Source organism: Rhinopithecus roxellana, chromosome 13 (assembly GCF_007565055.1).
Source record: "Rhinopithecus roxellana isolate Shanxi Qingling chromosome 13, ASM756505v1, whole genome shotgun sequence".
Taxonomy (NCBI): Eukaryota; Metazoa; Chordata; class Mammalia; order Primates; family Cercopithecidae; genus Rhinopithecus; species Rhinopithecus roxellana.
This window is the reverse complement of record NC_044561.1, coordinates 34,730,671-34,743,071: the sequence shown is the minus strand read 5'-3', so window position 1 is coordinate 34,743,071 and position 12,401 is coordinate 34,730,671. Positions and strand designations below refer to the sequence as shown.

General features: G+C 39.9%; 1 protein-coding gene across 6 annotated transcripts in view; it reads right to left on the bottom strand.

The window, feature by feature from the left end:
• The window catches only part of APP (amyloid beta precursor protein), a 286,842-nt gene that overhangs the window by 80,275 nt on the left and 194,166 nt on the right, over positions 1–12,401 (bottom strand). For all 6 annotated transcript variants that reach the window (XM_010383436.2, XM_010383438.2, XM_010383440.2 and 3 more), the window contains 2 exons: positions 8,296–8,370; positions 7,417–7,575 (listed from right to left, as the gene is read on the bottom strand). In XM_010383436.2, the coding sequence (XP_010381738.1) occupies positions 7,417–7,575; positions 8,296–8,370 (234 nt within the window). The remainder of the gene's footprint in view (positions 1–7,416; positions 7,576–8,295; positions 8,371–12,401) is intronic.

The following is a 12,401-nucleotide window of genomic DNA, read 5'->3' as shown; positions in this document are numbered from 1 at the left end:
CAACAGATAAGAGTTTTTTCTGAGTGCAAAGATACAGCTCTGCTCAACGTTTTTTCCCATGGGGAAAACAACTGTTTTAATAATTGTAGTATTTCAAGTATTTATTTCATTTTTAAATTTTTAATTTTGGAACAGGGTCTTGCTTTGTTGTCCAGGCTGGAGTGCAGTGGCACCATCAGAGCTCACTGCAGCCTTGACTTCTCTGGCTCACGCTCCCACCTCAGCCTCCCGAGCAGCTGCGACTACAGGCACACACCATCATGCCTGGCTAATTAAAACAATCTTTTTTTTTTTTGGTAGAGATAGGGTCTTTCTATGTTGCCTAGGGTGGTCTCAAATTCCTGGGCTCAAGGGATCCTCCCACCTCAGCCTCCCAAAGTGTTGGGATTACAGCTCTGAGCCACCACATCCAGCCCAAAGTACTTCTTTTAAATACATGTGCATATATACATATGACTCTAAATATGAGTTGAATAATGCATTTTTAGGTTGACCATTCAATGTATTTGCCTATAGGTATATAATTAAATCAGAAATTTGAAACATACAGTATACTCAGACACAGGGACTCACAAAATGAAATTCATTAGTAGAACAAAGAATTCTGGCCGGGCGCAGTGGCTCAAGCCTGTAATCCCAGCACTTTGGGAGGCCGAGACGGGCGGATCACGAGGTCAGGAGATAGAGACCATCCTGGCTAACCCGGTGAAACCCCGTCTCTACTAAAAAATACAAAAAACTAGCCGGGCGAGGTGGCGGGCGCCTGTAGTCCCAGCTACTCGGGAGGCTGAGGCAGGAGAATGGCGTGAACCCAGGAGGCGGAGCTTGCAGTCCGGCCACTGGCCACTGCACTCCAGCCTGGGCGACAGAGCGAGACTCCATCTCAAAAAAAAAAAAAAAAAAAAAAAAAAAAAGAACAAAGAATTCTAGCACAAAAACAACATCTCTTAACACTTCCACGTTTAGATTTAAAAACTGTGTAAAAGTATGATTTAAATCTGAGCTTCAAAGAGACTGAAAACAATCCACACTGTTTTGGAATCCCATGTTTGCAACATCTGAGAATATACAGAATTTGGTGAGGGTTAGAGAGATAATTATTCTAAGTGATAACATCTACAGAACCTATAGAAAGAACACTTTTGATTTACTTATATTCAAATAACATTTACTGAATACAGCTGTCTGCATTTTCCAGGCACGGTGGTAAGACAGAGATCTCAGAAATATTTATGTATGACTCCTATTACAAGATGTGACCTTTTTCAGACAACCACCAGCAAGCTCTGGATTTATGTCTTCAAGAGGAATGTATGTAAGTCCTCAAGAAGCGATTAAATTGTGCCTGTAATCCCAGCATTTTGGGATGCTGAGGCGGGCAGATCACAAGGTCAGGAGATCGAGACCATCCTGGCTAACACGGTGAAGCCGCGTCTCTGCTTAAAAAAAAAATACAAAAAATTAGCCAGGCGTGGTGGCGGGCACCTGTAGTCTCAGCTACTCGGGAGACTGAGGCAGGAGAATGGTGTGAACCTGGGAGGCGGAGCTTGCCGTAAGCCAAGATCGCGCCACTGCACTCTGCACTCCAGCCTGGGCGACAGAGCAAGACTCTGTCCCCACCAAAAAAGAAGGGATTTACAATTTTCTTGTGCCTGCCAAAGTGCAGACCCAAATGCCAGGTCAAGCCATACAACATTAAAACTCAAATGAACACTTAAAGATGGTAACTTAACAAAAATGGCAGGTAATGCCCCCTAGACTCCAGGCCTGTGACCACCCAGCCACATTTTATTACAAAGGAAAGATATAAAGGTGAGTCAGGGTGGCTCATGCCTGTAATATCAGCACTTTAAAAAGCCGAGGTGAAAGGATCAGTTGAGGTCTGGGTAACACAACGAGACCTTGTCTTTGCAAAAAATTTTTAAAAATTCACTACACATGGTGGAACGTCTGTAGACCCAACACTCAGGAGGCTGAGGCAAAAGGATTGCTTGAGCCCAGGAAGTTGGGGCTACAGTGAGCTATGACTGGGACACTGCATGCCAGTCTGGGTGAACGAGCAAGACCCTGAAAGGAAAGAAAGGAAAGGAAAGGGAAGGGGAAGGAAGGCGACAGGAGGGGAAGGGAGGAGAGGAGAGGGGAGGGGAGGGGAGGGGAGGGGAGAGGAGGACAGGAAAGCAGAGAGAAAGAGAGGGAGAGAGAGAGACAGATAGAAAGAGAAAGAAAGTGAGGGGGGGAGAGAGAGAGAGAGAGAAAGAAGGAAAGAAGGAAGGAAAGAAATCCGACGTACGAATTTAACAGGAATCGTTAGATCAATCAACAACAGTGATCTGATTTTTGATAGTAAAATATTTCTTCCTAATCCAGTTTTTAATTTTTATTTCAAATGAACACGTTGTCTAATTCCATATGAAGTGATGCGGAGGCCCACAACAAGCATGATTACAAGCACTCTAAAATTATCCCCTTTGATAAAAGATGACACTTTGGCAAACATTCTTGCCACTGCCTTTCCTGTGATGGCTGAGGAGACTAAACTGAGAGTTTAAATGTACATTTGTTAAAGCCTCCATTCAGTCCTCATCTTATTTTTAGTCTCATCAATGTCCATTTAGCAAAGATCTGACTTCGGAGATTGGACTTTCAGCTGGAACGCTTCACAAGTGTCTGCTATGAAGATTCTGGTCTCAGCACCCACCACCCCCTCCTGCTCTGGCAAATGATCACACGGCTCCTCTCCTGAAAGCGTGTTCTCCAAAAAAGAGAAGAACCAAGGAACTTTTGTTCTGCAGAGACATAAAAAAAATTTCCTGACAAGTGCCTTACTAAGACGAAAATGAAAACGCTAATATGAATATTCTTTTTCAAAAGCTCTTTGTTCAGAGAGGAAGCTTGTTGTAGTGAGAAGGCACCGTGGTGACTCACAGCTCTACCCTGCCCCTTCCTAGCAGTGTCACCCTGAACCAGCCACTCCATCTCCCGAGGTTGCAGTGATATCATCCGTAGAGCAGGGGTCAATAGTATCTTACTCCTTGGAAGAATGCCACGAGCTCTTTAATGGCTCCTCATGGCTTTCTGTGCACTGTCACTTTATCCACAGAAAAATCAAAATGGCGAGGAAGATTGGTGCAAATGGGTGACTTTTTGGTTAAGTTGCATAAAATGCACAAACAATTCCAGCCAAGATTGAGTGAGAAGAACCGGATTTACCCTCCTGCCTGAACAACCAACAAATGGCCAATATATTCATATATAAACAATGTTTCTTTCTCCCCCCCACCCCCCCAACTGCCCAGATGGAGTCTGCTCTGTGGCCAGACTGGAGTGCAGAATAAATGGACAATATATTCATATATAAACAATGTTTCTTTTTCTTTTTTTTGTGATGGAGTCTGCTCTGTTGCCCAGGCTGGAGTGCAGTGGCACAATCTCGGCTCACTGCAACCTCTGCCTCCCAGGTTCAAGCAATTCTCCTGCCTCAGCCTCCTGAGTAGCTGGGACTACAGGCGTGCGCCACCACGCCTGGCTAGTTTTTTGTATTTTTAGTAGAGACAGGGTTTCACCATGTTGGCCAGGATGGTCTTGATCTCTTGATCTCGTGATCCACCCACCTTGGCCTCCCAGAGTGCTGGGATTACAGGCGTGAGCCACCGCACCCGGCATAAATAATGTTTCTGCAAGATATTAGACATCAAGTGAAGGACACTGATTCCTGACAAGGGGAAACAAATGAGGACTTACAGCTGCCAAACTCATGGCCCTGAATTTCCAGGTCATGACTTCAGGTGGGGAAACCCAAACAGAGCCTAGAGGACTCACAGAGTGGAGGACATGAAGTGTACGGAGAGACCAAGGTCACAGGACAGGCTGGTGAGGAGAGAGTTGCTCCAAAAGAGAATCCAAAGATGTGCAGAGTGATCCTTGAGAATACAGCTGAGTAATGATGGGTCCATGCATGTGAAAGAAACTGAGGCCGGGGGAAAATCACCGAGCATTAACAGTGCTTGGTGTTCACACAGGGACAGGAATAATGCCTCTTCCCACTAGTCAGATGAGAAAACTTAACATTCACGGTAGATGACTGAGAAGGGTCTTGACTTACTAGTAAGAAATAACTAGTTCTAGGCTGACAACTGCTCCGATTCCACCTAACAAATCTAAAAATGCAAAGCTCAAAAGGATCAAACTGTTTCCAAGTAACTCAACTACATGACAGAAAAAAGCTCAAGAATACTACAAAAACACCTAGCATTCAACAAGCTTAAATTCAGGGTCTGATATTTAATAAAAAATTATGAGGCATGAAATGATATAGGGAAATGCCACATGCAATCATAAGCAATCAAAATTGATTCAAAGTTGACAGAGGTGTTAGAATTAGCAAACACGGATATTTAAACAGTTTTCAGATAACAACTGTATTCCACAGGTTCAAAAGTTAAGATATAGACAATATATAAAAGTTAAGTAAAAATATGGACAATATTAAGGGGGTTGAGCGGAGCCTAGGTCAAATTCCTATATATGACAACTACAGTATGTGAGGTGATAAGATGAAAAATGGCCAGATGGAATTAAGGGCAGATTGAACTATACCATGGCATATCAAAATTAAATTGTTAAAAACCAGTGAAATAGAGAAAACTGTAAAAACAGAGAAAAAAAAAGGCATGTTATTTATAGAGAAATAAAGATAAAGATATCAACACAAGTAAGACAGTAGAGTATCATCTTCCAAGCAGTGAAGAAAAACCTCAATCCAGTATTTTATACCCAGCAAAAATATCTTTCAAAAACCAAAGGTATAAAAAAGACATTTTCCGTCAAAGCCAAGCAAAAGATTCCATCACCAACTTACATGCACTCGAACTTGTTTTTTTTTTTTTTTTTTTTTTTTTAAAGAGACAGGAATCCCCTTTGTCACCCAGGCTGGAGTGCAGTCAGGCAATCATAGCTCAATGCAGTCTTGAACCCCTGAGTTCAAGGGATTTTCCTATCTCAACCTCCTGAGTTGCTGGGATTGTAGGCACAAGCCACCAAGCCCAGTCTCTAAGACATTTGAAAGGAAATCTTTCAGGCAGAAGGAAAATGATACTGGTTGGATCTGCACAAAGAATTTAGAGCATCCACAATGGTGACATCATAGGTAAACATATGGTTTTTTTTTTTTTTAATTTATAACTCATTAAAAGATAACTGACTGTCTAAAGAAAAACATCAACAATGTAGTAAGGAAAAAGTATGACAACAACCGCTTACAGAATGAGAGAGGGGAAATGGAAGTACTTTTTGTAAGGTTCTTATACTATCTGTGAAATGGTATAATATCTCTTGAACTGACATAATATCATCGTGACAAGTTTAGAATGTTTTCTATAAGCCTAAAGCAACCAGTAAAATAACGAACTAGTTATAACTTACAAATCAACAAAAGAGACAAACCAGTAAAATAACAGTTGTAACTTATAAACCAATAAAAGGGATAAAATAGAATCATAAAAAATTTCCAATTAATTCAAAAAAAAAAAAAAAAGAGGAAAAAGGAAGAACAAAGAACAGACTGGACAAACAGAAAACAAATAGCAAGATGACAGATTCCGTCACACCATACCCATAAACTCATTCAGTGTACACGGTCTTCTCAATCCAAAGGAAAACGTAAGACCCAATTACATGCTGTCTAAAAAAAATACACTTCAAATATAAAGACAAATAAGTTCAATAAGAGTACAAGGATGGAAAAATGCCCCACATTAATATTAATCAAAAGAAAGCTGGAATAGCTTTATTAATATTAAAGTAGATTTCGGAGCAAAGCATTACAAAGGATAAAAAGATCATTTCATAAGAAGAGGCTCAAAGAGAGCCTAACAGCCCGGAACGTTTACGCACCTAAAAACACAGCCTCAAAGTACACAATGTAAAAACTGATAGCACTGTTTAGAAAAATGGACCAGTCCACAATCACAGGTGTAGCTTTCCATATCCCTCACTCAATGACAAACACAAAGAACAAGTGGCTGAGCATGGTGGTTCACGCCTGCAATCCCAGCACTCTGGGAGGCCGAGGCGGGTGGATCACCTGAGGTCAGGAGTTCGAGACCAGTCTGGCCACCATGAAGAGACCCCGTCTCTAGTAAAAATACAAAAATTAGCTGGGCGTGGTGGCACACCTGTAATCCTAGGTACTTGGGAGGCTACGGCAGGAGAATTGCTTGAACCCAGGAGACAGAGGTTGCAGTGAGCAGAGATCACATCACTGCACTCCAGCCTGAGCAACAGGGTGAGACTCCATCTCATAAAAGAAAAAAAAAAAAAAGAAAGAACAAGTGGACATAAACTAAACACTCATGCTCAGAATGTTCCTTCCATTCCAAGTAAGCTCTCCCACAGAATGCTGGTGAAGACACCGCTGCCTGCAGCACTCAACAAGCCTTTTTGGACAATGATCACTGAAGACGATGAATAAGTCTCATCATTGCTCATTTCATGACTGACAAACGCTTTCCCACAGACAATATGGCCACTGCTCTGAGACGGACATTTGAGTGCTAATTCCTTCTGGTCCACTAAAAATTCTTACAACTCAGCCAAATCTCAACTTTCCTTGCCCTTAGTTATATTATTATACTTATATGATGAGGGGGCTGGTCAAGGTTACTTCTAAAATCCTTTGCTATGGTCTGAATGTTTGTGTCTCTCCCACCCCTGATTCCTATGCTGAAACCTAAGCCACAATGTGATGCTTTTTGAGGGTGAAACCTTTGGGAAACAATCAGGCGTGAGGGCAGAGCCTTCAAGATTGACATTAGTACCCTTATAAACGGCCCCTGAGAGCTCCCTTGCCCATTCCACCATATGAGGATACAGCAAAATACAAACAAAAACAAAAATAAAAGATTAAAAAAAAATTTAAGTTCTATGAACCAGGAAGCCAGCTTTCACCAGACAACCAGGTCTGCTGATGTCCTGATCTTTTTCTTATCAGCCTCTGCAACTGTGAAAAATAAACTTCTGTTGCTGATAAGGTACCCAGTCTATAGTATTCTGTTATAGTAGCCTGAAGGGATTGGAAGACATCCTTCCAGCTTTTGTGTTCGAACCTGAACTATGCCATCAATTGTCACCACCTCAGGAATCTTAAATCAAGCCCAGGGCTTGCACTGTGAGTCCCTGGGAATACTGTCTGGCTGCTCTGGAGAAGTGTGAGTGTCCACTGTGCAGAGATGGCCCTGTGGAGGCAGCTGCCCTGTGACCCTCTGACCGTCAAGATGGAATGGACAAGGGCTGGACCTGTGAATAACAGTGCTCAAGGCATTTCTTCTCATTCTTTTTGTATGGTTTCCAGTTCCCAGTCCCCACCCTTACTGTCTGTGCTGTGACCTGAAGTGGGAACTCGACCGCAGCGAGACCTACCCGAGGAGGAACAGCCTGCAGAGCGGTGATGTAGTTCTCCAGGGCCAGGCGACGGCGGTCATTGAGCATGGCTTCCACTCTGGCCATGTGTGTCTCCACCAGCTGCTGTCTCTCGTTGGCTGCTTCCTGTTCCAAAGATTCCACTTTCTCCTGGAAATGCTGCCATCATAAACACATATGTCCATGGGGACTGAACAAGTAGGATGAAGCAGCAATTTCAAGTCTTCTAAAAAAGACATCCTATTCCATTTTCTTCTAGTGCCAAAAAGTATCCTAAAGACTGCATAGTCATTCCACATTTTGACTAATTCTGCATGTTTTATAGGTTACTTCACTTTCCTGCACTCTCCAATCCGCATCAAACCTACTTTTTCATTGAAAATCAGTATTTCATAGGCTCTGAGACTGATTTGACTAATAATAATATTGGATAAATATATGCACTCTTGAAACTCTTATATTAAAAAAAATTCCTCTCTTACTAAAAGTACCTCAAGTAATTGATCATAATAAACTCTTAGTTTACTTAAGGTAATTTTGAGACTGGTTTAAGTCAAAAATTCAAATTCTCATAATTTTTGCAGGAGGGAGAAGCAGCAGAAGATTGTGGTGACTGAAAAGATGTATTGTTAATAAAAAGTAGATTGCAAGTTACAATGTGAGTTTTATGGCAATGAATTATAACTTGAAATAATTGGGAGCAGATATAAGGCAGGATTTAAGCAACTCAATTACTAGACAATGATTAAGAACAGTTCAAGTTTATGGGACTATGAACAATCACGCCTGAGGTGCTGGCAGATGCAGGTAAACCTGCAGACACTCATTAAACAGACTGCTGGCATGTGATGTTTGGCAGGAAATGGGTTCAGATTTTACCTGGATAACTGCCTTCTTATCAGCTTTAGGCAAGTTCTTTGCCTGACGTTCTGCCTCTTCCCATTCTCTCATGACCTATAAATTAAGAAAAACATTTGAGTTTAAAATCATCAGTTCATCCTTTGAATACAGACTTAATAGCATGGATGATTATGTTTTTCTTCTATTTTTGTCATTTTAGATTATTTTAAAAATGTATTACATACCCATTCCTGTCTGAATAATATGTGACCTCCCAATAGGATATACATAATTAATCACAGCAGTATATTAAACATAAATGTTCACATTTACTGCAGGAATATAGCCTTTTGAGTCAAGGTTGGTCTTTTTTTCCCTAGAACTGAGTGACAGTCTATTTTATTTGATGTGAACAAACACCAACTATTCATAGAAGGCATACACTAACTGAACAAGGTCTTCCAATATTTAACTGAAACATGTAAGTTTTACTCTCTTATGAAAGCGACTGAAACCATTTTAAACTGTATATTTTGACTTTAAAAGAAAATATGACATTTTATGTGTGTGTGTGTGTGTCATGAATACAATGCCAAAAAGAAGTATATAATAGGGGAGAAAAAGAAGACTTCTGCTGTCTGATATCCTAAGACCTATCCCCCTTTAAAGAACTGATGGGGAATTAAGGCCCTTTAAGCTTGTCGACCTAAGTCATGAACAGCAAGGTTACTCTAAGTCCTTCCAAAAACTCCAAGAAAACATATAATATTATGAATGCAGCAAAAATGTATTTTTTAACAAGTAGCACTAATTTAGTAACCAACTGCTATGGTCTGAATGTATCCCCTAAAAAGCATGTGTTGGAAACTTAATCCCCAATGCAACAATGTTGAGAAGTGATTCAGTCTCTGTCCTCATGAGTAAATTAGTTTCATTATGGGGAGAGTAGGTTTGTTATTGTGAGAAGTGGGTTGTTATAAAACTGAGTTTTGCCCTCCTCTTGCCCTTCTTCCTTCCACCATAAATGATACAGCATGAAGGTCCTCAACAGATGCCAACACCATGCTCTTGGACTTCCCCACTTGCAGAACTGAAAGCCGAATTTTAAACTTCTTTTTCTTTACAGATTATCCAGGCTGGGGTATTCTATCATAGCAACACAAACTGACTAAGATATCAGGTGAATGTGTTTTGTAGGCAATCAATGCTTCCTACATGGATTTCCCTGAGTGAAGTGCACTCGTTAACCTGATAAAAAAAAGTAAAAGACTGTACCTCTGTATGTTGTTCAAAGAAAATATTAACTTCCTACTACCTAGAGCTGCCTTTTCAAGTGTATGACAAGTAGAATTTGTTTAAAGTGCAACTCATAACTGAGCTAGGTAAAATGAAGAAAGATCAAGGAAGCAAAATACTGGCTTGGTGCCAGATGTGTACTTGCATACTCCGTGTACTCCCAAAGCATGAGGAAACTTGATGACTGTATTATAAGAGCCTGTTATTTGTAGGTATTTAGCCCTAAGGAATAGACTCTTCTGACATACTTCAGGACAGGAAAGAAAAAGAGGCTTGGAATAAATAACTATAGATAGAAGACTTCTATGAGACAATACCACATCAAATCACCATGTGGGTTCCTAATTATAGATTTTATTGTCTATTGATATTAATTCTTTGTATATGATAGGCAATTAGCTTCTTCTTGTTGTTTTAGTAAAACTATGGAGAAAACAAGATGGAATAAATATTCCATTATACTTGAAAAGCATATAAAACATAATCTCAAGGTTCACAGCAAAATTGGGACAAATGCCCTGCTGCAGTGAACAAGAATAGAACATGGAAGAAAAGAAACATATTGTCCCATCTGCTTTGGTGCTTCTACCAAGTTAATAAAGGGAACCTGTGGGCAAGGGGGACATGGAAGACCATCTTTGCTTTATAGATGAGATAAGCCTTGCAATATAAATATTTCAATTTCCTGCTTTGGGAATGTTCACAGTGGTGGTACTCTACCAACAATTCTTCAAGCAAGGAATCTCAAAATTAGTTTGAGATAGAAGTTCAATGCTCTACTGCAATGTGAAAACTGATTTCCCATATTACATTTACATTTTTTCTATTTTACCTTGTACACTCAGAACCTGGACTTTAAGCTTTAAGCTGGAGGAATCCATGAAATAATTAAAGAGATTTATTTAGCTAATGAGTTGCAAATAAGCATTACTATAAAAATTAACTCAAATTTTGATTTTCAGAACAATTTAAAAATATCCTATACCCCCACAAATAAATAAATCACCTGCACCATCCCACTAAGAGTCTACTGCAAATGAATACACACTATATGTAGGCTGAGCATCTCCCTATCAACAGTGAATTTCACTGTGGAACTGATAACAAATAGCATTAATGCTGACCCTGTATTAAGTGCTTTACATCTATCTAATTTAATTGATTCCTCACAACAGTTTGTGATTAGCCAGGGCCGTCCCATTTTATGAACCAGGTTAAGGTACCAGCTCAAGACTATGCAGGTAAAAAAGGGAGAGGAAAGAATATAAATCAAGATCTCTGTGGTTCTAAAGATCATGTTTTTGTACCCTATGGTACCCAATTTTCCATTATAAAATAAAAAATTCATTAGGTGAGCTAAGTTTATTTACATTTAGTGACAGGAGAAAGGGGTGCTCTTAAAATGTTGCTGCTTATCTTAAAAATAAAAACCTAGGCTGGGCACAGTGGCTCATGACTGTAATCCCAGCATTTTGGGAGGCCGAGGTGGGCGAATCACAAGGTCAGGAGATCGAGACCATCCCGGCCAACATGGTGAAAACACGTCTCTACTAAAAATACAAAAATTAGCTGGGCATGGTATGTGCCTGTAATCCCAGCTACTGGGGAGGCTGGGGCAGGAGAATCGCGTGAACCAGGAAATTGCAGGTTGCAGTGAGTCTAGATTGCACCACTGCACTTCGGCCTGGCGACAGAGCAAGACTCCATCAAGGACGGACGGACGGACAGACGGACGGAAGGAAAGAAGGAAGGAAGGAAGGAAGGAAGGAAGGAAGGAAGGAAGGAAGGAAGGAAGGAAGGAAGGAAGGAAGGAAGGAAGGAAGGAAGGAAGGAAGGAGGGAACTATGAGTTGGGTCAGCTTTCAATTTGAAGGACTTCATTTTAAGCATATACTAAAAGTAGTAAGTTTATAAGTAGTAAAAGTGCTCACATGTACATGGTTCAGCTGCTGATTTCTATTGACTAGATGCTAGTCATGACATAGAGCAACAAAAATCTACAGGTTTAGAGTTGTATGAAATATGAAATATTTCATATAAAATATGAAAATTTGAAATTTGAAAAATATGAAAATATGAAAAATTCCAAAATCCTCTGTATTTATAAGAAAACATATAACAAAAACTACAATAAAACTTATTTTAAAAAACTGCACAATTTTTAAAATTTAAAATTCTCAGGACCTGGCCCTTGCAGTGGCTCTATAGATTCTTACAAAGCAATTTTCCACTGCAGGCACAAAGGTATCAATTTCGTTTGGATTTATGGATCTTCAAAGACTTGGCTGTTTCATGCAGAGAAAATGACTACTACTTAGTAGAGATTTAAGAGGCAGGCAAGTTTGAAGTCGAAAAGTCCCTAGATTTCAGCACCACAGATTATCAGATACATACTAATTTCAGGTGTCTCATATGCCTGTGACCACTGGAATCTAGTAGACAACATTCTCTGCTCTGGGATGACACCTCTTAGGTTATATCAGATATATCTGACGACTAAAAGATGAACAAAATCTATCAAAACTCATATGAACTAAGTTACAAGTTAAATAGATGTGCTAAAAGAAAAGTTGAATTATTATTTTATCGAAGACCTGTCATGTCTAAAACTAATAGAGAATTTGAAATACGTTTTCTTAATAAGATCAAAAATGACCAAGTTATACTAGAATAAAAAATTCAGGATTAAAAAACCACAAAATTTAAAAAAAAATGACTAAGTGGGTCCAAGAATGAAATGCAAGGTTAGTAAGACATGAACTTAGAGGTACTAAAAGGAGTTTACAATCCAGCTGGAAAGATAACGCAGGTGTGTCGAAAAATCATTAATAAAACCGGAGAGCAAATATT